We start from the raw sequence: 23103 nt of genomic DNA on the forward strand, positions 1-23103 counted from the left end.
GACTGAGGCCAAAGCACAGGGCTCGAAACTGGTACCCCACATTCCTGTAAACAAACCTCAGAAACGGTTGGGAATCCGGGTGTATAGGAATGTGGAAGTATGCCTCCTGAAGGTCGAGAGAGACCATCCAGTCGCCTTCCATAAATGCTGTCAAGACAGCCTGGTAGACTTCATCGTGAAGTTTGTCTTGACAATGAACACATTGAGCGCACTTGCCTCTTACGTACTCCTGCAGTGAACATGGCTGCTAGATCATTGGAGCCATCCCTGAGGGACTTGTTCCTGCAGAGAACGTGGCTGTCAGATCATAGGAGCCATCCCTGAAAGCCTTGTTTATGCATGACATAATTGTACAGCAAAACTTCAAACGCTCGAAAATAGCTCTGAAGTCGACCATAAAATCTTGGAGCGTCTCATGGCCAGGCGCCAGGGAGAGTCTATGAGGTTTGAGAAGTCTATCTGGGCAGAGGCAGGAACTCCCAAGCCGAGAACTTCTCTCGTGTCATATCAGACTCTCGCTCTATAAGCCAGCTTAAAAGTAGGGAAAGCAAAGGCTGTCTCCCCCAAACTCCTCCTGGTGATAAACCAGTCGCCTAGCAAACGTAAAGCTCTCTTAGAAGAGCGAGAGAGCACTAGCTTATAAAACAACGGCTTCGAAGTAGCTAGGCCTAGTGTAAACTCTGACGTTTAGGCGAACGAGGAGCAGCAGTTACAAAAAGATCCGGACAAAGATCCTTAAAAATCAGTATGATTTATTTAAAGTCCATAGAGGGCTAAGCAGCTTTAGGCTCCTCTCCGTCTGACAGAGTCCTCAAGGGAATATCAGTAGGAGGGGGAAAAGCAACTTCCTCATCTGAAGGAACCTTGTCCGACAATAGCCGAGTCTCAAGCAAGGGAGAGACCTACCGTGGTGGCAATGCTTTACAAGCAGAGTCCACACGCACTGGTGCATTAGTAGCGGACCAGGACGCAACGTCATGTAACTGCTTGACAGTCTGTGAACTGTCAACAACAACAGGTGCGTGAGGACGCACAGCGTTCACTCGAGACTGCTTTGACCGCCTAGTCTCAGCAGTCAAAACAACTCTAGAATGCGGAGGTTGACGCTCAGCGTCAAAACAAGTCAACTCCGATGGTTGGCGAACGTCCTGAACGTCAACAGGAGCATCAGCAAGTGGCCTAACGTCCAAATGCGGCTGAAAATCCACACGAGACCGCATCGAGTGTGGTTCTAAACAACCTGACTGACGTGACTTGGCTACGCCAACGTCAACAGGACGCACAAAGGAACGTTAGGGTGGCTGAAGGCCAGGATCTCGATGAGATAAACGGCTAGGCTCAACGGACTTATCGGCAGAATAGTCTTCCATAAGGGAGGCAAGCTTATTCTGCATGTCTTGCTGTACAACCCATTTAGGATCAACGGGAATGGTTGCGGTAAGAGACGAGGGTAACGTCTGTGACTGCAAAACCTTGCCTACAAAAAGACTCTCGGAGTCTGTGTTACGCTTTTGTTTAGGCGGCGAGCAGTCTTCCGATGACTGCATAGGGTCAGAGCTGTCCTAATCGTTAAAACCAGGACGCTGGACCTGTCCTGAAAGGACTGACTTTCGCTTAAAGGGCCTCGAAACCTTGTTCCACGGTTTCTTATGCGAAAAGCCTTCGGATGACGAGGAGAAAATCGTCTCTCTCGCCTTATGGTAGGGGTGATCTTGGTGAGATACGCCTGATACCATAGAGGGAACGTCTGTTCGCTGATCAAGGCCTCTCGAACCCATAAGTCGTACGACATTACTTCTCCCCTGGGCTTGGGAGCTTGCAAGAGGTCCCGGACTAGGCGAACGACAGGCACGAACAGACGAACCCTCGGTCGCAACACTGATAACACTTTGCGCAATATCACTTTATCACTACGATTTTCTGTTTTGCACTTATTTCACTGAAATCGAATTTTTTAAACAATTCACATTAGGTATGAATAAAACTGATTTCTACCTGAAGCACGCAATTCTACCCTCATCAAAAGGTTATAATTGCGAAATCAGTCGTATAATGTAAGCACATTAATACCAGCAAAAAAACAGTAAACATATTTTAAGATAAAAAGATCAGTGGCTGGGGAAGAGACTAAACACTAGTTCATTCAAAACTACGTTTTCAATCTCTCACCGTACAGTGCCTTGGGACGAGAATAAAAAACTAAAAACGTTTTATCCTTTCTTCCCGTACAGAGACTAGGGACGAGAGTAACTCGAGAACAACGTTACTCGCTTGGGACGAGATAAAGATCGGAACGTTCTCTCTCCTCTCTCTCCCTCCGTCTCTATCTCTCTCTCTCTCTCTCTCTCTTGATTTCGCACCGAAGAGAAGAGCCCACTTACGTTTCGTCAAAAAACAGGTTATTTGACCAAAGGAGAAAAAAAAAACTGAAAGGTTTTTCAATTAAAAAGTTCTTTTAAAATAGAATTTAAAACATTTAAGCTTTGAAAGACGAATGAACAAAACGTCAGAATCGATTTACTCTTTCTGCAAAGTGAAACCGTGATACTCTCTCTCTCTATCGTAACGATAGAGCGCAAACTGCGTAGCATAAATAAACTAAACGTTAGTTCATCTTTGAAACAGTACGAAGACTATTCAAAGAAAATCTTTCATAAAATATCTACTAAAAAGTATTCATTTAATAAGTTTTAAATCATTAGCTCTGTAAAAGTTATTTACGATTGAAAGGGCTCAACGTTGTTTAACTTCGGTTTCCAAGTTAGGACCGCCTACTCTCAGGAAAGGTCGCATATAAACAAATCATTAAAATTTATCTTGATGTTTATTATAACTGGAAAGCTAATCGAAGAGGCCTAATAAAGGCGGGTGAGATATAAAATATATAGAGGAAAATCTATAATTAATTTATAACGTGATAAGATAATTGCTAAAAGCCTAAACACACTTCCGTACTAAGGGAAGGGTCGGCCATTTAAAAGTCAAGGAAAGTCCAAAAAACAATCCAAAGTCATCAAAAATTAAATCTATCCAAAAACGAGTTCAAGATTTAAGTTGAAGATAAAACACCTGTACTGCGAAAGCTCAAACCAAAATGAAGTACTTCACCAAATATGTTGAGAAAACTCCAGGTTCTACAGCGAGTAATGATACGTCTTGTCGTCAAGGTCGACAGAGAAGAATTGAAGGGTTTGTTTACATGCAAGAGTGGTATCTGGCCGATAGTTGGCGCTGGTGGTCACACCCGCAACCTTCATAGCGATCGCTCGCGAGTTTTTGAGTGTGTTTTCTGTCGAGCCGCTGAGTAGTAGCTATTATATATTCACCGGCTAAGTTAAATATTTAAAAAGAAAATGTTATCTGAAAATAGTTTGAGTACAAAAACACTATTTACCAAAAACAAATGAAATGTATGATGATCCTGCATTAATGTAGATGAGAATGGTAGATGAAACTTCAAGAATGGTAGATGGCACTTTTCTCCTTTTCCAATAACAAGCTTGATGGAAATTAAATACAGTATACAAGGACCCATTGGTGAACATATCTTTATCAAGGCCACTCAAATATGTAAGTTGCTATAAAGCTTTTAAACTGCTAAAGATACCTAGCACTAAAACAGGGGGAAAGACTATAAAATTTGACATATATTCATTAGCTGACCTTCAAATAAATTTTTATTTCAATGAAACACCCCTGATATTTGTAATGCTCCTATCTCAAAGCTTGGCTTAATACTGACATTCACTCTAAAACTTAGAAGTTCCCATTTTCTTTCATTTCAATAGACTTAGGCTATTTGTGAAGTATTGTACTGAGACAATGGCAGCGATAGCATGATTCCCAATCACACATCCTCTCCAATTATGGAAACAATCGTATAATTCCGATTGCATGGCAAGCTATCGTATGCTTCCCGTATCGTATGCTTCCCGTGATCATGTGGCTCCCTTTTAACATGCTCTCTAATCACAGAAGTAATCATATACAGTACTTTCGATTGCACGGCCAGCTATTGCATGCTTCCTGGTGGTAGTTGCTGATCATATGGCTCCCAATGATGGCACCCATGAGGAACTATGATCATGAGGAAATATTGTGATGAGACATGTTATGCCAGGATAGGATACGGTTGGTACATTCCCTTGAAGACAAAACATGACAGGAAAAGCAAGAGGGACACTCGTCATTCATAGCTCATATGCAAGCAGGTGTTTATTTTTGCAAGTACAGTGAAAGGCTAATTATCTTCACAGCCAGATGGCAGAGGGGCTGAGAAAAAGTAACTCCTTGCTTGTTTATGTAAGTTACCACTGTGGTGTTGTCGCTCATCAACACCACGGAGTGTTCTGAAAGGAGCTGTTGGAAGTGTTAGAGAGCTAGAAAGGCTACTCTCATCTCTAGGATGGTTATGTGGCAGTGTTGCTTGGCTTCATACCATAGTCCAGAGATGGTGTGCTGTAACAGATGAGCCCCCATCCTTCTTTTGATGCATCAGTGAAGAGCATCAAATCTGGGGGTAGAGAGAAAAGGTCTATTTGTATCAGTAAGTTGGTATCTTATACCCATCACCACAAGTCTCTCTTCTGCTCCGACCCTATTGGTACTAGAAGATCCAGAAGGTCTTTGTACTGAGAAAAGAATGTCTTCAGCTGCCACGTGAGAGTTCGAGTACCGAGATGACTGGTGGGGACTAGATCCTCTAGGGAGGCGAGGTGTTCCATGTGTTTCTACCAATGATGTGTTGGCAGTTTGTCTCATTCCAGAAACAGTCCTGTTACTCATTAAAATCTCTCCATTTTTGGTAAGGATGGGAAAACTTTGCCTTGATTTGTGTCAACATTCAAGCCTAGGTATACCAGATTCTGAGTTGGCTGCAGTGAGGACTTTCCAAGATTTACCATGATCCCCAAATCTTGGCAAATTTGAGGAGTCTGTCTCGATGGAGGAAAACTTCCTTCGACTCTGCTAGAATCAGCCAATCATACAAGTAGCGAAGGTGCATGCCATTCTTGTGCGCCCATGTTGACACTAGGGCAAACACTCAAGAGAAAACTTGTGGCACTGTGGATAGAATGGCGCACAGCACTTTGAACTGGTACTGTATATAAGTACTTTGTTGTTGAGGGAGAACCTTAGGTACTTCCTTGTAGTAAGATGAATGGGGATCTGGAACTATGCGTCTTTGAGATCCAGAGTGATCAAGAAGTCTCTCGGTCTGACGGCCTGTCTGATTGTTTGAGCTGTCTCCATCTTGAATGAAGTTTGTCGGACAAACTCATTAGGAGCTGAAAGGTCTATAACTGATCTCCAGCCTCCAGATGCCTTTTTGACCAGAAATAGAAATAGGCAACTGGAGAAGCCTGGAGACTTGTCCCTAAACTCTTGAAGAGTGTTCTTCTCTAGCATGGTCTGGAATTCATTTTGAAGAGCCTGTTCCTTTGTGCATTCCTTCGCATAGGAACTCGTTGGCAAGAGGTCTCTGTGCTAACACAGAAGGAGGCCTTCACTCATCTGCCTGGAATGGAGGAGGAGTTTGCTCAAAATCAGACTACCTCTGATGGTTATGGGAGAGTAGGATGATTATAAATAACCTAACTCTCCTGACGGAATACAACCATTGAATTAGGAAGAGTTCTAATGATTTATTGGAACAAAGTTCCAATTGTATGATGGTACACAGTCCTTGCTATTCCTCAGGGGTGTGCACCCAACCATGAGAGTAATACATTCAACTGGTGAATTGATTACCAATCTGCGTTGTCAGCAGATCTAGTTCGCTTGCCTGCATGTGGTTATTTGTAATCGTCACTTCTCTGCACCTCAGCCTAGGAATGCCCCTCCTAGGCCTCATTCCCCTACTGTACCTCCTAATGACAACTACGACCCAGCCCTGGCCCAGCTGGGTATGAACCAGGAGGTGGAAATCCGGGTTGAGGAATGGCATTGCTCATACAATGACTAACTGAGATCCAACTGTCTAAACCTCCAACCACCGAAGTTTTGTAGTTCATAGCTTGCATTAGCAAAATCAGCGGCATTGCCAAACCCACTTACTCCACTCAAGAAGGTCAGAACACATCCCTAGACCTACTCTGTAATGCTCCATAACCCAAGCAATCTAGACTAAAACTCCCTTAGTCTAAACTGGCAGAATGTTCCCTAAGGAAGGTAGACTCGCAGATTTCTGCAAGGAAAGACTACCTCAGGGCTAGCAGCACCTTGAGAATGCTCCCACATCCATTTGTAAGGCAACAAAGTATAGTCAGAGACAATGTGAGACAGGCTGAGTTGGCAACACCTCAGTAAAAGTTTTCCAACTAGTTTCAGCTATTGCTGAAATGTATCTTTATAGTAAAGAGCTGAAAGGTTTGTATTTGGTGCTGGAACAAACAACATTTCTGGTTGCCCTAAAGGACTGAAAAACTTCAGTTTACTGGTCCTGCAAAAGATTGTAAGAAATCATTTCCTACCACTTCCTTAAAACATAAGGCTGTTCACCACCAAATTAGTTCGAGGAAACCTCTAAATTTCCTCTTTCCATTACCTTACCTCCATGACCCCTATCAATAACTCATTATCATCTAATGCCAGAATAATCAAGATTAGAGATTCCTCTTTTCCTTATAATAGGTTTGAGTAATTTCATGAAGCAAAATCAAGGGTTATTCACTCTACCAAGGGTTGTCATCATCTCCAAAAATTAAGGTAATCTTTATCCTTTGATTAATGCAGGGAGGTAGTTAAGACTTCAAAAAGGAAAACAAAGGGCTGTCAAGTATGTAAAGCATAAAATTTGCTACAAACCCGATAAAAATTCTAATAATGTACAATTGTTTCAAAGTAAAGTGTAAATTAGATAGAATTTACAAATACCTGCAAGTTATTCAGAGTGAGAGCACTTCCATCTCTATCTTCAGTTTCAATTCCACCGCCTCTTCTTTGACTTGTAGCTATGATGTCTCTTAGCCATTTACGCACCTAGGAAAATGAAAAAAAGATCAATTGAAAATTTATCATTTATACTTTTCTTCTGGCAAATTTAGTCATGAATTTGGATGATATCTGGAGGGGATTGGGAACTGTTTAACTCTACCTCTATAAAACAATTCGAAGCAAACTGTTTACCTCTACCTCTATAAAACACTCAAAGCAATCTTATAACTAAGATATTGAATAGAAAATCATAAAAAATTTCCCCATATCTCAATTTTTATTGTGTGTTATAACTAGCATTGATTTCATCATAATTGAAAAGGAACTTTATTCAAGTTTTAAACATTTATCAAAATCAGTACTGTACTGTTAATATTGATTATTTTCATAACTTTAAGGTTTATATTAGGGCTATTTTTCCTTTTAAAACAGAGATGAAATTATTAGACAATGAATTAGGACTAATCCCATCATTGTCATGGAAAATAAATTTTGGCAAATATAAAAAAAAATCTTGTTCCTAAAACTTGAGCAGAAATTTGGAAAATAAGATTTTCACATTGCCCCCCAACCCCCTTTTCCTTCAAAATTTGCAAAAGTTAAAAAAATTACAAATTTTAAAAACAATATGTATTTTTCCTAGCTATACAAACCTGAGTCATTAATAATGGTTACTCCTAGTCTCGTTTCCTACGACCAAAAAAAAAAAATGGATTGCATCGTACTTCAATGGTATATAAGCAACTACAATACTGCATATGAAGCTTCAAGGAGCCTGCTCATGACGCTTAGTTGCTTCCTCACACTCTCCTGTTTAAAGACTTGCGGGGCAGTTGAGGCTGGATCTTTAATGAATGACTAAGATTTGTATATCTAGGAAAAATACAAATTGTTTCTAAAATTTGCAGTTTATTCCTATGTGGATACAAACTTCAGAGTCATTTTTATGAGTGTCTTCCTTTGGTGGGAGAAAGTTTCTGTTAAGTGAATAATTTGTGAACAGTATAGCTGGCTCTTAAAGAGGCAAGGCCGTACGTTCTAGTCTAGGTGATAATATTCTTTGCCAGGGGTGAAGTCATATGAACATCAAGTATTACATAATATTCAAAATACCGTATCATAAAAAGTATCATTAAAAACTGAAAACTCGGACATTCTTACTTGCATTAGGGTGAATTCAAAATGAAGACTTCAAGTCCAAACAAGATCATCATCTGTCTTAAGTGCCCATTACATACCCTTATAATGCAGAGAATATCTGATGCCTGAGATTAAAAAACAGTTACTTGTCGCATAAGAGCTTACAATAAAATTATTTGTTGTGTTGCAACAATAGGGCCTAAAGGGAAGGAGGCTAAAGCCCTGGGTGTGTGTAACCTTTAAGATAATGGTCCATAAAAGTGGTTTGTCTTTTCCATTCACCAGCTTTGAGGACTTGTGCTACAGGGTGGTTTATGCGAAACGCTAAGGTTGCGTCATGCCCACGTATATCATGTGCTCGAGGGGGGCCCTAGCAACGCTTTCCCTGAGGATTTATAGGCTGTCATGATGGTTTCTCTTAACAAGAGAGTGTTTCTGGACTTACGTTTTGGAGCGGCCAGTGCTCACGAATAAATTGGCGATTTTAGGTCTAAGGTACGGCGTTTTTTTCAGGTATTTATGCACTGCTTTTATGGGACAGAGAAACATGTCATCCGGGGCATCAGTTACCTCTTTGAGAGACAAGATTGTGAACGAGTCAAATCGGACATCGTTTTCAACCGGATTCTGGGTTTTTGACACAAAATTCGGGAAGGAAAATCAAGGATGGTTACTTCCACCCTCTGGAATGTGACATGAGATAAGATAGACCATGTAATTTGCTTTCTGTTTTGGCTAAAGCTAAGGCAAGGAGAAAGACGGTCTTTAAGGCAAGGTCCTTGTCTACGGCTTTATGCATAGGTTTGTAAGGGGCTTGTCTTAAAGCCTGTAAAACTTTTGTCTCATCCCAAGAAAGGGTTGAGTTTTCATGAACAGCAAGACTGTCGAAACTCCTAATGAGAGTTGAGAGTACCCATGACGAGGAGAGATCAAGCCCTTTCAGTTTGAATACCTGGCTCAAGGCCGAGCGGCAGCCTTTCACCACATTGACTGAAAGGGATTTCTTGTTCTTCAGGAATACCAAAAAGTCTGCAATCATGGGAATAGTGGCCTTGAGTGGAGCAATATTCCCCCTCCGACACCAATCATAGAAGATTTTCCACTTAGCCTGCTGTGGAAAACTTTCGGAAATAACCGGAAAGCTGTTTCGCAGTTGGTCTCAAAAAGCCTTTCTTTCGGAGAAGATGCTGGATAGTCTCCAACAGTGAAGACAGGCAATGTACTATGTTGGGGAACTTCCTTATGTGTTGTTGTTGTAGCAGGTTTGGCCATTCTGCGTGGGAAGTTCCAAGTGTTTTCTGCGGATCGCTAGGGTTGCGGCAGAACTATGGATATCATGTGCTCGAGGGGGGTCCCTGGCGACACTTCTCATGATAGATTTCACAACCAGTAAGAAATTGCATTTCCAAAAGCTTCCTGTGGTGCAACCAATGTTCATGCCCAGATTGAAAAAGTTTTGGCTCACAAACTGTCGTTCATTTCTGTAATTTTCTAATTGATTTCCCTGAATATAGTAAAATAACAACTGGGTCATGAGTGGCCTCCTTGAGAGACAAGATCGTGAAGAAGTCCAACTGATATTTCCCCGGAATCTGGGTTCTGGTCACAAACTCGAAAGCTAAGGATACGAAAAATTCTTTGCACCCTCTGGAATGGGACACAAGGTAAAAGAGACCTTGTAGTCCACTTAGTCTCCTTGGCTGAAGGTAAGGCAAGGAAGAAGGCAGTTTTTAGGTTAAGATCCCTGCCTTAGGCTTTATGCATGGGATCAGGGGGGAATTTCTTCAAAAACTTGAGCACCCCTCTCCACATTTCAAAAGCGGGGTTTTGTTCTCAGCGGGAGATAAACCTGTCCGCTTAAAACCCGAACAAGAGTTGAGAGATCTCTCAAATATAGGAGGTCAAGTTCTTTCAGTTTGAGAGCTTGGTTCAATGTCTAGCTGTAGTCCTATACTGCCTTGACTGACAAGGGATCATAAAATAGCCCATAGTCACAGGAAAGTGGCCTTAAGAGCCAATATCCCTTGTATAACCCCGATCACTAAATGTTCCATTTGGCCTGACAGACTGTTGCGGACAACTTTCAGGGACATCTGGACAGTTGTTTTGTAGTTGGGCTCAAACTCCCTTTCTTCAGAAGTGCAGCCAACTAGTTTCCCGTTGTGAACTTTCCCGGAGCGTGGTTGACCTATCAGGTTTTAGTCATTCTGGAGGTTTTCTCGGGACTTGTGTGAGAAATTCCAGTATGTCTAGGTACCACTCCTCTGTTGTCTCCTTTGATGATACTAGCATTCTTCCGACTCCCTTGGATGTTTGAATTTTGTTCAGTCTGACGAATTAGACAAAGCAGTGTTAGATTGTAAGTCCAGATTGTCTCAGGGATACTAAAGAAGTATTGCCTATTACTGTAGTTTTTGGTCTAGGACTGATTAAAAATACACCGGGAGTTATTGAACTGCCAATTAGAGGTAAATACACCACAAGATCTGAAACCTTACAAAGTCAAAAGTCTCATTGTAGCTAGGGGGCACAAAGGCCTTTCTGCACCCACTGCTGTCATTGATTAATTTCGATGGTTACCAATGACGTCTCTCCACTCAAGAATAACTTTACCAAGAGGGAGGATGTTTGATAAGATCTTACTTGTGTATCTCTACTAGCAGGTGGCATGGCAGCAGCGAGGCTGTGCCTTCTTATTTGGAAACCATAGGTTGTTACCAAGGAGTTGCCTTTTCCTCTGTCTCACTGGAGAGTCGCTAAGACTTCCTCCACGGCTCTTTCGCCAACAATTCGGATACTTTCTCTAATAAGAGTAGGTCTTTACTGAGCCTTTCATATAAAATTGTTGGATTGTCAGAATCCTGGTCACAGGTGGCAGACAAGTTATGAAAAGGAATTCAATATCCTGAATGGAGTACTTGTACCATCCAAGGGTTGGCCCAGAAGTACTACCACCTTACCTAAAAGCTTGTAGGCATCCCCTCACTGGTGGTAAGCATAGGGCTATGCGCTACCTATAAGGAGCTTCCGCGACGATGCCCTCTTTGTCCGGAGGGATGTCCTCCCTGACAAAAGGTAGGTCTGGGGGCTTTTCTCCTGGGCTGTTGTGAATCTGTTGAAGGCATAAGTCGTTTTTGCTGCGGAACTGGTTTAAAAGGCGAGATCCTTAGCTGCTGCTGGGAGGCAGGCAACCTTGGTACCATTACCCTTCTTATCATAGGAGGTTGTCTTAACCTCTCTACCTTCTCTAAAGCTGTCTCTTACTCTGGGGTGTGTTGATTGTAAACAAGCTTGGGGTTCTGGTAGGAACAAGTTGTGTTTTAGCATGGTTATGTTGCGGAGGAATACTCTCACAAAAAATGTTGGCATGCGATGTGTCGTCATTGCAGATAGGCATGACTACTTGATTTGTATTGTTGGCTTTCCCCATGCGTAGAGAAGTTTCATCACGCGCAGGGTAACGTCATCACACGTAGGAACAGCGGTGTGTACAGCTTCTCGGGGTGAACGATAAGCCTTGCTGAACCACAAAAAGTGGTAGAGTCTACCATTGTCCTACTCAACTTCCAAGATCTCATAGGCTTGGAAGGAGAGGACAGAACAAAAGAAACACGTGGTTTTGGTAAGAATTGGGGCGTGGACGCAGCAGAAGCAGTCCGACCATGCTAAACAGTTCTTAAGACTCTGTAGAGATCTGAGCTTAGAACCCCTATAAGTACGAGGCAAGCCTAGTTTGTGAGAATGGGTTGGAGCCACAAAACAAGAGTCTTCCGACAAGGTTACCTCTGGACTCTAAGAGTTCCACAAACGAAAACATAAGTAGGCTTTCAACGCTCTAATTGGACATATTTCTAAGAGCAGAAAGGCTGTCTCTGAAAAATCATTCACATGTTTACCCTTTGTAATCATGGTTACTAGGCTGTGACCTGGCTCATGGCACAGGGCTAGTGTAGTCACAGTGTTTTCTACAAGTGCCGGCTCAAAGTCCCGACATGTGTGACCAACACTATCAAAATTACTAGGGGTGTCGTCTTCTGTGATTAAAGTTTCAGAGGACTCAAGACACAAAAAAGGAGCATTTGTCTTTTACTCCTGTTGGGACAAAGTAGGAGAGAAATCTTACTTTGTTTCCTATGACGAGAATAATATCTCTCCCATAGGGAGAATGTCCACTCCCTACAGTAGTCTCATGGTGATTTCATTGAACATTTCTTGTGTAGGCAAGAAGGACAAAACGGATGCGGATCTACATCTGCCCGGCTCATGAGAATGTCACAAGGGTAGCTATCTCAGTCAGCAAGTTGAATGAAAATATCTCGATTGTAGAGAGGAAGTTGAGGTATGTACACTAAACTTAACAACCAGGAGTGTTGTGAGTAAACACCAAAGTGTTATGAGCAGGCTCCCTAAGCTGCATGTGCAGTGGTTGCTTATATAGCACCGAAGTCTGATGCAATCAATTTTCTTTGATTGTTTGGTCATAGAAGAAGAGACAAGGAGTAACCCATATAAATAACTCAGAAGTTTGTATCCATGAAGGAATAAATATTTTTTATGATTTTCAACCCATTCATTATTCTTTAATTTTCATTCTTTTTAAAATTTAAATGCCATTACAATAATTAGGTAACTTTTCTTCACACTTATGTTTTTACCAGTCCTGCTTCTACAATCTTTGTGATAACGTTGTCAAAATTTGGCTTGTAAGGGGCCTTTTTTGGCAAGGCCATGCCAATTTGGAAAGGGAGAAAGCATTCTTCCATAACGTGCAATGTTTCTTCACCATACTGGTTGGTGAAGTTTGTAGCAATTGTATACTCCAGGAACTGACGATTTTCCATCATGGCATACCTAGCATAAAAATAATGTACTTTTAATAAATATGGCAGTGAGGATTTAAAACAACATAGAATAAAAAAAAAAAAATCTAATTGTTCCAAAATGAATATAAACCCTCGTTCTTTTGTAGGAGTAACTCAGCATAATTGGGTGTTCATAGCCATAAAAAACTTCAGTGCAGTGACAGCCAACCCCTAGCAAGTGGAGGGGTGGTGGGACAGGCTATTACTCAGCCTGCACACTCATTATCTCAACCCGTTTTGATTCTGCTGCCCGAGAGAGTAGATGTGCATCACTCCCCCTTCTGAGGTTCCACCAGTTATAATTAACTTTTTTCTTCTTTACAGTCAGAGACGATGCGAGACACGCTGAGTCGGTGAGAGGTGGGGTGCTGTGCTGTGGGGAGAGGCAAACAGAGCGAAGCATGCAGAGTGCAAAGGAGCCCAGTCTCTTTAAAATCATCGGGCTGCTAGAGAACTTATTGCAAAACAGCAAATACATTATTTTTTTAATAGGGTATATGGTTTTCTGTATTGCAAATGACCGAATTCGCGAAAATAGAACTCGCAAATATGAACAGTACACTATTATATTCTGATGGATATCACTATTCCCCTGCCAGCTGACCCGACAGTGTCATTCCTGGCTTAGGCCATGCCCCCCCCCCCCCCCCCCCCCCCCCCGGACAAATTGGCTTCGCAGCCAGTAACCTTTGCTTCGGGCAACTCCCTAATGATGGAGAGGCTCGCAATAGCAACCCTTCAGACCTCTTCCTGGGTGGACCACAGGTCCAGTACAGACAATTACTTGGCAAACAATGAAAACTATCTAAGCCAGAGAAGAGGAGCTTCTTCAAGGACTTCAATATGTCCAGAGTTAGGGCTGAGTTTGTAGCACCCAATGCTACCAGTCAGTGGGCCAACTGGGTCCTAAAATGACAAGTCTCTAGATTTGTGTGGCAGGTTCCAAAGAGAGAGATCCTCCTTTTTTATGTAAATCCTCTGTTTCCCTGATCCCTATGGACAACAAAGTCGAAGAAGTATCACAGAAATAGAGGAAGGTTAGCCAGGACTCGCTGCTCCTTGGGACCTTTTCATCTTACCCCTCCTCTTCAGCATCCCCTCTGTCCAAGGCTCAAGGTGCTCCCTGGCAAACACATAGGCCCTTCTCTGATCCACTCGGCAGAACACTGCCAAGAGGCCTCCCCAATCCAGACAACCCTTTCAAAGGAAAGGCCAAAGAGAAAGGGGAGGCAGAGTCTCCAGACAAGGACAACGCCTACACTAGATGGACATTCCCCTTGCGATACCACCACTCAGGAGACATCTGCAACTAAGGTGACAGCGTTAGGAGAGCCAAGGAGCCAAACCCTAGACAGTACAAGACCTTTGGCATGGTACATTGTACTTTTCATCAGCTCTCCCCCTCCCCTGATTTGTCACCCATCAATTCCAGTGTCCCTCGCCAAGGGTCCAGTGAAGCATGTCGTCCTTCAGGCAGAAGTCCTAACAATGTCAACTCTTTCATGTAGAAAAGTCATCTGGAGCTTAGAGACCAGTCAGACCTCTCAGCTCTGAACAAGTTTATCCTTCAAACTCCGTTCAGGATGGAGACTGCAGCCATGGTCAGCTAGGCGATCAGACCGGGGGACTTCATGACAACGGTGGACTTGACAGATGTGTACTTCCAGATCTTGGTCCATCCATCCTCCAGGAAGTACCTAAGATTCCATCTGCAAAACAGTATATGCCAGTTCCAAGTGCTGTGCTTCAGCCTGTCGATAGTACTAAAAGTGTTTATGAGAGTGTTCGTTTTCGTTTCAGCCTGAGCCCACTCCAACGGCATCTGTCTCCTTCGTTATCTGGACAACTGGCTGATTCTGGCAGACACAGTGGAGACCCTTCTACTCTGAGACATCCTTCTTGCATTTTACTACGATCTAGTGATCATAGTAAATATCGAGAGGTCATCGCTGTAGCCCATAAAGACATTTCGTGCCACATTGTAAAGTCAGCATTATCCTGTAGTGACAATGGCCCTCAATGAGGTTGAAATAGACGGTGGGATGAAGAAAAGGAATGCAGCCAACCTGCTGAAACTGTACTTTCATACCACATCCACAATTGGTACAATTACAATTCTGAACAATAAAGAGGATATTGAAACATTAGACAATAAGGAACCAATACTGTCACTGAAGAATCAACAACACAAACTTAATACTGACAGTTATATTTTTTGGATTGTTGAAAAGCAGTTAGAAGATGGTATGGTTACCAAAAATGATATTAACGCAAAGCAATGGTATCGGAGTCTGAATATGAGGTAATATCAAGAGAATGCAGGAATTTCAACTGAACATTAAGAAATTTTAAGAATGTCTAGAAGCCTGCAAAATTTTATAAAAGATATGGCTTTGACAGGGCACATACTAAATCTCCTTCTTACCGACAATGAGATGTCGGATATCAACTAATTTTAAAGAAAGGGACAAAGCAATCTACTTTAGAATTGTTCCATGTGAAATCTGAACATACAAGTAAAAAACTGCCAAGAGTCCAGAAACCGTAAATTACGTGACATGGTTAGTGATACTGAATGCTATACAAGAGAGAGAATTTCCGATAAAATTCTCAAGGAGGGAGATTCTACCTCCAAGCAATAACACCTCTCCTTCTCTCTCGTCTCCCTCACACCAGCTATGGCACTCATCAAAGGTAAAGTGCAATTTAATTTGTAAATATACCTACTTTTCATTATTAATTATTACAGTACTTTGTATTCATGCGTGATATTAGGGGTTATAATTTTTACAGTAATTACCATCACAAAACTTTAAAAATTAGTTTTACTGTGTGTGTATTTATGGACAAGTGAAATGCATTGAGAAAATTTACTTTATTTCTAGTGGAAAAAGTAATTTTAGTTTAAAAGAAATTTGGTTTGCAAACTTGCTTCTGGAACTGATTAAACTCTAACCTTAAACTGTTTTATATGTAATGTGCTTTGCTTTTACACAAGAGCACACCAGAGGCAGTTGTTGTAGAGTTTGGCATAAGTTTCAATAATCAAGTCAACTCCTTTCTTTCGAGTTCTTTCAAAAGATAAGTTCCAAATTTCTTCTCTGCAGGGGACCGAGATACTTTCTTTTTTTTAAAGAGGCTAAGACTAACAAACTTTTTGGAGTAGGCCTACCAACTTTTTGGAAACAAGTGCATGCTCTGAATAACTAACTGGCACAACCCCTAAAATCCCTCCTTGGGACATTTTAAGGCAAAAATATAAACATAAAAATGTTGACATTTTCCATGAGATCAGCCGTCAAATTTTTCACTGATGATACGAGAAAATTTACAGCCTTAATATCCTTTACTATTATAACAGATCGATGAAATGATACACAGATACAATAAATGCTCCTAAAATCCATCCTTGACACATTCTAAGGCAAAAAATAAAACATGAACATATTGACATTTTCCATGTTCCAAAAAGAAGAACAAAAGTAGAAACATGTTATTTTCATTAGTAAAATAAATTTTTGAATATACTTACCCGATGATCATGTACCTGTCAACTCCGTTGCCCGACAGAAATCTACGGTCGGGATACGCCAGCGATCGCTATACAGGTGGGGGTGTACTCACCAGCGCCATCTGTGGTCAGGTACTCCAGTACTTCTTGTCAACGAGACCTCAATTTTCTCCTCGGTCCACTGGTTCTCTATGGGGAGGAAGGGCGGGTCCTTTAAATCATGATCATCGGGTAAGTATATTCAAAAATTTATTTTACTAATGAAAATAACATTTTTCAATATTAATCTTACCCGATGATCATGTAGCTGATTCACACCCAGGGTGGTGGGTGGAGACCAGTACACATGTTAACAAAGAAGCTAAGTATCCCGTATTTCATTTTATTAGTTATTCAAAATAACAATATAAAATAAATAAGTACCTGGTAAGGAAGTCGACTTGAACCATTACTCTGCCTTTAATAAGTACGTCTTCCTTACTGAGCGTAGCGGTCCTCTTAGGATGCTGAACGACTCTTAGGTGCTGAAGTATAAAGGACTGCAACCCATACTAAAGGACCTCATCACAACCTCTAACCTAGGCGCTTCTCAAGAAAGAATTGACCACCCGCCAAATCAACCAGGATGCGGAAGGCTTCTTAGCCGACCGTACAACCCAAAGACAACAATAAAAGTAATCAAGAGAAAGGTTAAAAAGGTTATGGGATTATGGGAATGTAGTGGCTGAGCCCTCACCTACTACTGCACTCGCTGCTACGAATGGTCCCAGGGTGTAGCAGTTCTCGTAAAGAGACTGGACATCTTTGAGATAGAATGATGCGAACACTGACTTGCTTCTCCAATAGGTTGCATCCATAACACTCTGCAGAGAACAGTTCTGTTTGAAGGCCACTGAAGTAGCCACAGCTCTCACTTCATGTGTCCTTACCTTCTGCAAAGCAAGGTCTTCTTCCTTCATATGAGAATGAGCTTCTCTAATCAGAAGCCTGATGTAGTAAGAAACTGCGTTCTTAGACATTGGTAGCGAAGGCTTCTTAACAGCACACCATAAGGCTTCTGATTGTACTCGTAAGGGTTTTGACCTTTTCAGATAGTACCTAAGAGCTCTGACTGGGCAAAGTACTCTCTCCAACTCGTTACCCACCAAGTTGGATAGGCTAGGGATCTCGAACGATTTAGGCCAAGGACGTGAAGGAAGCTCGTTTTTAGCCAAAAAACCGAGCTGCAAGGAACATGTAGCCGTTTCCGATGTGAAACCTATGTTCCTGCTGAAGGCGTGGATCTCACTTACTCTTTTAGCTGTTGCTAGGCATACGAGGAAAAGAGTTTTTAATGTGAGGTCCTTGAAAGAGGCTGATTGGAGCGGTTCAAATCTAGATGACATCAGGAACCTTAGGACCACGTCTAGATTCCAGCCTGGAGTGGACAACCGACGTTCCTTAGAGGTCTCAAAAGACCTAAGGATGTCCTGTAGATCTTTGTTGGAGGAAAGATCCAAGCCTCTGTGGCGGAAAACCGTTGCCAACATACTTCTGTAACCCTTGATCGTAGGAGCTGATAGGGATCTAACGTTCCTTAGATGTAACAGGAAGTCAGCAATCTGGGTTACAGTGGTACTGGTTGAGGAAACTGCATTGGCCTTGCACCAGCTTCGGAAGACTTCCCATTTAGATTGATAGACTCTGAGAGTGGATGTCCTCCTTGCTCTGGCAATCGCTCTGGCTGCCTCCTTCGAAAAGCCTCTAGCTCTTGAGAGTCTTTCGATAGTCTGAAGGCAGTCAGACGAAGAGCGTGGAGGCTTGGGTGTACCTTCTTTACGTGAGGTTGACGCAGAAGGTCCACTCTTAGAGGGAGAGTCCTGGGAACGTCGACCAGCCATTGCAGTACCTCTGTGAACCATTCTCTCGCGGGCCAGAGGGGAGCAACCAACGTCAGCCGTGTCCCTTTGTGAGAGGCGAATTTCTGAAGTACCCTGTTGACAATCTTGAACGGCGGGAATGCATACAGGTCGAGATGGGACCAATCCAGCAGAAAGGCATCCACGTGAACTGCTGCCGGGTCTGGAATCGGAGAACAATACAATGGGAGCCTCTTGGTCATCGAGGTAGCGAACAGATCTATGGTTGGCTGACCCCACAGGGACCAAAGTCTGCTGCAAACATTCTTGTGAAGGGTCCACTCTGTGGGGATGACCTGACCCTTCCGGCTGAGGCGATCTGCCATGACATTCATATCGCCCTGAATGAACCTCGTTACCAGCGTGAGCCTTCGATCTTTTGACCAAATGAGGAGGTCCCTTGCGATCTCGAACAACTTCCTCGAATGAGTCCCCCCCTGCTTGGAGATGTATGCCAAGACTGTGGTGTTGTCGGAGTTCACCTCCACCACCTTGTTTAGCTGGAGGGACTTGAAGTTCATTAAGGCCAGATGAACCGCCAACAACTCCTTGCAATTGATGTGAAGTGTCCTCTGCTCCTGATTCCATGTTCCCGAGCATTCCTGTCCGTCCAATGTCGCACCCCAGCCCGAGTCTGATGCGTCCGAGAAGAGACGGTGGTCGGGGGTCTGAACAGCCAACGAAAGACCTTCCTTGAGAAGAATGCTGTTCTTCCACCACGTTAGAGTAGACCTCATCTCTTCGGAAACAGGAATTGAGACCGTCTCTAGCGTCATGTCCTTGATCCAGTGAGCAGCCAGATGATACTGAAGGGGGCGGAGGTGGAGTCTCCCTAACTCGATGAACAGGGCCAGCGATGAAAGTGTCCCTGTTAGACTCATCCACTGCCTTACTGAGCATCGGTTCCTTCTCAGCATGCTCAGGATGCACTCTAGGGCTTGGTTGATCCTTGGGGCCGACGGAAAAGCCCGAAAAGCTAGACTCTGAATCTCCATACCCAGGTAAACAATGGTCTGGGATGGGACGAGCTGGGACTTCTCTAAATTGACCAGGAGGCCCAGTTCCTTGGTCAGATCCATAGTCCATCTGAGATTCTCCAGACAGCGACGACTTGTGGGAGCTCTTAAAAGCCAGTCGTCTAAATAGAGGGAGGCTCTGATGTCTGCCAAGTGAAGGAATTTCGCAATATTCCTCATCAGTCGCGTAAACACAAGAGGTGCCGTGCTTAGGCCAAAGCACAGGTCTTGGAACTGGTACACAACCTTTCCAAAGACGAACCTCAGGAAAGGTTGGGAGTCTGGATGGATGGGGACGTGAAAGTATGCGTCTTTCAGGTCTAACGAGACCATCCAGTCCTCCTGCCTGACCGCTGCTAGGACCGACTTCGTCGTCTCCATCGTGAACGTCTGCTTGGTGACATAAGCATTGAGCGCACTGACGTCCACCACCGGTCTCCAACCTCCTGTCTTCTTGGCTACCAGGAAGAGACGGTTGTAAAAGCCCGGGGATTGATGGTCCCGGACTATGACCACTGCCTCCTTTTGTAGCAAGAGCGACACCTCTTGTTGCAACGCTAGCCTCTTGTCCTTCTCCTTGTAGTTGGGAGAGAGGTTGATGGGAGATGTAGCTAGAGGGGGATTGCGGCAGAACGGAATTCTGTATCCCTCCCTCAGCCACTTCACAGACTGAGCGTCTGCACCTCTGCTCTCCCAAGCTTGCCAGAAGGTCTTGAGTCTGGCTCCTACAGCTGTCTGGAGAGGAAGGCAGTCAAAACTTGCCTCATGTGGACTTGGACCCCTTCTTGGACTTGCCACGGTGACTGTCCGCACGGGTACCTCCTCTGCTGGAGGTTCTGCCACGAAAGGGCGGGATGAACCTGGAAGCAGGTGTATCAACTGCTAAGGGGCGGTAAGGTTTAGGCACGGAAGGTAAGGTCTTAGCCTTACGTGCAGAAGAAGCCATGAGGTCATGCGTATCCTTCTGGAGAAGAGAGGCAGCCATCCCCTTAATTAACTCCTCCAGAAACAGACACTTGGAAAGAGGAGCAAACAGCAACTCTGACCTCTGGCAAGGGGTGATACCAGCAGATAAGAAGGAGCACAGATGTTCTCTTTTCTTGAGGACCCCTGATACATAAGAAGCCGCAAGCTCGCCAGACCCATCCCGTATTGCCTTGTCCATGCTGGACATGATCAGCATGGCTGAGTCCTTGTCAGAAGGGGAAGTCTTCCTGCTTAAGGCTCCCAGACACCAATCGAGGAAGTTGAATATCTCGAAGGCACGAAAGACTCCCTTTAACAAGTGATCAAGATCTGAAAAGGACCAGCAGATCTTCGAACGTCTCATAGCCGACCTGCGGGGAGAGTCAACCAGACTTGAGAAGTCGGCCTGGGCAGAGGCAGGAACCCCCAAGCCAGGTTCCTCTCCCGTGGCATACCAGACGCCCGACTTAGAAGCCAGCCTGGGAGGAGGGAACACAAAAGAGGTCCTTCCTAGTTGCTTCTTGGACTGCAACCAATCCCCCATAACCCTCAAAGCTCTCCTTGATGATCTGGCGAGAACAAGCTTGGTGAAGGCAGGCGCGGTAGTCTGCATGCCCAGAGCAAACTCGGAGGGAGGAGAACGAGGGGTTGCAGACACAAAGTGTTCAGGGTACAACTCTCTGAACAAAGCAAGGACTTTGCGAAAGTCTAAGGAGGGTGGCGAAGACTTGTGCCCTTCAACATCAGAGTGAAGATCATCTAGATGAGCAGCTTCATCCTCAGAAACCTCCTCACCCGACAGGTGAGTTGTAAGAGGCAAAGGCAGAGCAGCAAGCTGAACGGCTGAATCCTGCAGAACGGGTGCATGCGTACCTGCGGATCCATCATCATGCCTCTGCTGGACAGATTGTGAGCTGGCAACAACAAAAGCAGAGGGCCGGTGAGAGGGAGGGTCTGCGGTGGGCTGAGGAGCATGCGGTGTGGTATGCAGAGCATGCTGTAAGGCATGCGGCTCATGCTGCATGGCATGCGGCTCATGCTGCATGGGATGCGGCTCATGCTGCATGGTATGAGGCTCATGCTGCATGGTATGCGGCTCATGCTGCATGGGATGAGGCTCATGCTGCATGGTATGAGGCTCATGCTGCATGGAATGCGGCTCATGCTGCATGGTATGCGGAGCATGCTGTAAGGTCTGCAGAGCATGCTGCATAGGCTGAGGAGAATGCCGCATAGTGCTGGAACCCGGCAACTCCCGATGCGGCAGCTCACGCATGAAAGCAGAAGGTGCAGCACGAACATGCGTCTGGCAGTGAGGACTGCGCAACGGTGGAGGAGCTCTCACAGGAGGAGGGGTGTTAACCTTCTCTGCATGATACTCCTGCATAAAAGCCGCAAGCTGAGACTGCATAGTCTGCAGCATGGACCACTTAGGGTCTACTGTGGTTGGAGCAGAGGCCTGTTGAGGGACCACTCTACCTCTCTTGGGAGGTGTGCAGTCATCAGATGACTGCGGCGAGTCCGAACTGACCCAGTGGCTACACCTGGGCCGTTGGACTAGCTCGGAAGGGACTTTACGCTTGAGCGGTCGTGAGACCTTAGTCCACCGTTTCCTCCTGGAAACCTCTTCCACAGACGAGGAATGTAAGGGCTCATTCGTCTGGGAGTGGAAGGGACGATCCTTAGCAGATACGTCCGCAACCACTGAGGATACATCTGTGCGCCGATCAAGGCCTGCCGAACCCTTTGGTCCTTCGACATTGCTTCTCCCCTGGGCTTGGGAGCTTGCAAGAGGTCCCGGACTGGGAGGACGACTGGCACGCACAGATGCATCCTCATGCGCAACACTGACACTGACACTATGCACAGCACTAGCACTAACACTTCCCACTGCACTCTTCGCTTTCAGCTCTCTGACATCTGCCAAGAGCTGATTGCGGTCACTAACCAATGACTCCACCTTATCACCGAGAGCCTGAATGGCACGCAACATATCAGCCATTGCAGGCTGAGCACTCGTAGCAGGTTCGGGGGTCACCACCACAGGGGAAGGAAAAGGTTGAGGGGCATGGGGAGAGGAAATATCCAAACAGCGAGAAGAACTCCTCCTATCTCTCTCCTTCTCTAACCTACGAGTATATCTGAGGAATTCATTAAAATCGAATTCCGAAAGCCCAGCACATTCCCCACATCGATCTTCCAATTGACAGGATTTTCCCCTACAATTGGAACATACGGTGTGAGGATCAACAGAGGCCTTCGGAAGACGCCTATTACAAGTCCTAACACTACATCGCCTGTATTTAGGAACTTGGGAATGGTCAGACATCTTGAATTTTAGAAGTAGTCAAAGGGGGAATTCCAAAGTAAAGCAAAGATCGTTAACCAATGAATCAAATTAATACCAAAAGCTTGCTAAGCTAAGGCTAAAGCTTCCTGTACAGCGAAGGCTAAATTTCAGAGCAAATACTTCACCAAATCGTGAACAAAAGACTCCAAAATCAACAGCGTATCCATGTAGGTCTTGCCGGTGGCACGACAGAGGAAAAATTGAGGTCTTGTTGACAAGAAGTACTGGAGTACCTGACCACAGATGGCGCTGGTGAGTACACCCCCACCTGTATAGCGATCGCTGGCGTATCCCGACCGTAGATTTCTGTCGGGCAACGGAGTTGACAGCTACATGATCATCGGGTAAGATTAATATTGAAAAAGGCATAGCATGATCTAATGAAGGAAGAATGCCATCTTTTTGGAGCCTCAAAAACTCCTTA

At 44.2% G+C, this 23103-nt stretch overlaps 1 protein-coding gene across 9 annotated transcripts in view; it reads right to left on the minus strand.

Annotated features, from left to right (window-relative positions):
* LOC137631079 (ionotropic receptor 21a-like) overlaps positions 1-23103 on the minus strand; it is a 190573-nt gene that overhangs the window by 95620 nt on the left and 71850 nt on the right. For 6 of the 9 annotated variants that reach the window (XR_011041846.1, XR_011041847.1, XM_068362700.1 and 3 more), the window contains 2 exons: positions 12732-12927; positions 6877-6981 (listed from right to left, as the gene is read on the minus strand). Coding sequence is in view for 6 of the 9 variants with exons in the window: in XM_068362700.1 (XP_068218801.1) it covers positions 6877-6981; positions 12732-12927 (301 nt within the window). In the remaining 3 variants the exon portion in view is untranslated. Of the gene's footprint in view, positions 1-6876; positions 6982-12693; positions 12928-23103 lie in introns of those variants that run through there. The other 3 variants (XM_068362697.1, XM_068362698.1, XR_011041848.1) reach the window with 3 other exon arrangements.

Source organism: Palaemon carinicauda, chromosome 39 (assembly GCF_036898095.1).
Source record: "Palaemon carinicauda isolate YSFRI2023 chromosome 39, ASM3689809v2, whole genome shotgun sequence".
In the NCBI taxonomy this organism is placed as follows: Eukaryota; Metazoa; Arthropoda; class Malacostraca; order Decapoda; family Palaemonidae; genus Palaemon; species Palaemon carinicauda.